Source organism: Colobus angolensis, unplaced genomic scaffold (genome assembly GCF_000951035.1).
Source record: "Colobus angolensis palliatus isolate OR3802 unplaced genomic scaffold, Cang.pa_1.0 Scaffold236, whole genome shotgun sequence".
In the NCBI taxonomy this organism is placed as follows: domain Eukaryota; kingdom Metazoa; phylum Chordata; class Mammalia; order Primates; family Cercopithecidae; genus Colobus; species Colobus angolensis.
Genome location: NW_012115555.1, coordinates 803948 through 805960, shown reverse-complemented (window position 1 = coordinate 805960; position 2013 = coordinate 803948). Strand labels below are relative to the sequence as shown.

The following is a 2013-nucleotide window of genomic DNA, read 5'->3' as shown; positions in this document are numbered from 1 at the left end:
TTCCAGGACCCCTACGTGGACTGCCCTCCCTCCACTCTCTTTTCCTGCTACTATTACTTATTCATTTAAATAGCTTCTCTTCCCTGACCACATGTCCTGACACACATTCAGTCTCTGGACTGAGGAGAGGAATCAGGGTCTTCTGTGCTCCTGCCATTACCTAGGTAAACCACGCCAAGGCTCCCACCACATCTCTCTGAGAGTGTGTCTGCCCATGTGAGACCGGTGCTACAGCTCTTCAAATACTTTCACATATTCCATGGGTTACAAAGTAGGAGGCCTGAGCCAGATAGAGCCTCTCAAAATTATATTTTTTTTTAGCTCCTGCCCAGTTGTTTTTTAGCTTTGGGTTTTTTTGTTTTAATGTGAATGTTTAGGGGTATCCCAGCTCCTATCATTCTCTATCCTCTTAGTCCTAGTGTGGTTAACATCAAGCTTTTACGGTTCCTGCCAGGTCCCTGCGTGCTTTTGATAAGCCACCAAGGACTGAATTCTGTTCCAGGGCTCTTTCTAAGGCCCCAGGTAAGATAGGTCTCCTCTCTTGTGGAGAGGAATAAAAACTTGGGTCATTTTATTAAAAAGAAGAGTCAGCCTTTTGGCAGCTTTTCTGGCAGGTTCACCAAAAAAGCAAAAGGACAGGCTGCATGGAACTGGAGGGAGCCAGGGAGGCGTCAGATGCCTGACTTTGTTGGTTCCACAAGTCTCACGTGATTTCTGAGTCCCTGAAGCCAAAGGTCTGTGTCATTTGGTCCTGCTGGAAACTAAGGTCCCCACAGGCCGGAAGTACTGAAGCTAGAAATTTCTGCACTGCCCCAGCATACGGTCGGCCATCACAGGCCTTGAGGACCTAGAAGCAGAGATGAGAAGCATGGTCCGTCCCCACCCTCACTCTCCACCAACCTCTCCACCCCTAGGACAGCATTTCTCTTCCTGTCTTACCTCTTGCTCAGATCCTTCCACCTCTCATACCCTTCCTCCTCCTCCTCCTCCTCTCCCTTCTCTCCCCACTCTTTACCCTCTCGCTCCTTCCTCTTTCCCTCCTGTCTCTCTCCCTCATATTACCACTTACCAGAGCCCTGTGCCCTCTCCATGGGATGTGGGGGCAGAGAAGTTCTTTCTTTTGTTTTTATTTCTGTTTCCCAACTTCCCTATCTCCCCCAACCTGTTCCCTGCCCCTGGCACCCCTGACACACACAGTCACATACTCTGGTCCTGTAGTCCTCAGTGAAGATAATTCCATGGGCATCCAAGTCGAAGCCCAGCTGGACAATTCTGATCTCCCCCTGCTCTTGAAGCTCCTTCTGTCTCCACAGAGAAGAGAGTGAAAAGAGGGGTGTCAGGGTAAGATACTCTGCTATACTCTGGGCATTCTCAGGCAGGGAGATTTTGCCAATATTGGGGCAAATTTCTCTTAGTAAAGAAAAAACTGTGTGAGAAGATAATCAGGTAAATGACCAAGCAGCCTTTTCCAACTAGCTACCCACTCTCTCATCCACCTGCCTTATCTATGGTCTGTCAAACAGTCAATATAATTTTCTAAGACCAGGCACTAAGATAAAATAATGACTAAGTTGCAGGCTCTGGCTTCAAAACATTAACAGGAAAATTCTGGGTGGGGTAAGGTGGGGAGGAGTATGGGATTCAATGTTTAAGACAAATAAAAATGAACCAGGACTTCTGTTTATGAGAATACAGCAAGAACTAATACACCTGTTGAAAATTAACTAAAATGCTGGATAAAATGTTATTTAAAAATTGTTTAAGACTAGGTACAGTGGCTCATGCCTGTAATCCAGCATTTTGGGAGGCTGAGGTAGCAGGATCAATTGAGGACAGGAGTTCAAGACCAGTCTGGGCAACACAGTGAGACCCCCATCTCTACAAAACATGTAAAAACTTAGCCAGGCGTGGTGGCAGAGACCTGTAGTCCTAGCTACTTGGTAGATTGAGGCAAGAGCATCACCTGACCCAGGAGTTTGAGGCTGCAGTAAGCTAGGATTGCAACTGGGCAAC

At 47.0% G+C, this 2013-nt stretch overlaps 2 protein-coding genes across 4 annotated transcripts in view; both read right to left on the bottom strand.

Annotated features, from left to right (window-relative positions):
• LOC105513813 (complement C4-A) overlaps window positions 1-157 on the bottom strand; it is a 23815-nt gene extending 23658 nt beyond the window's left edge. The window contains exon 1 of the mRNA XM_011944842.1: window positions 89-157. Within this exon, the coding sequence (XP_011800232.1) occupies window positions 89-157 (69 nt within the window). The remainder of the gene's footprint in view (window positions 1-88) is intronic.
• Window positions 7-2013, bottom strand: part of STK19 (serine/threonine kinase 19) — an 11757-nt gene continuing 9750 nt past the window's right edge. For 2 of the 3 annotated variants that reach the window (XM_011944756.1, XM_011944758.1), the window contains exons 4-5: window positions 1206-1301; window positions 7-847 (exon numbers count right to left, since the gene is read on the bottom strand). In XM_011944756.1, the coding sequence (XP_011800146.1) occupies window positions 704-847; window positions 1206-1301 (240 nt within the window). In that variant the 3' untranslated portion in view covers window positions 7-703. Of the gene's footprint in view, window positions 848-1193; window positions 1302-2013 lie in introns of all 3 variants that reach the window. The other variant, XM_011944757.1, reaches the window with a different exon arrangement.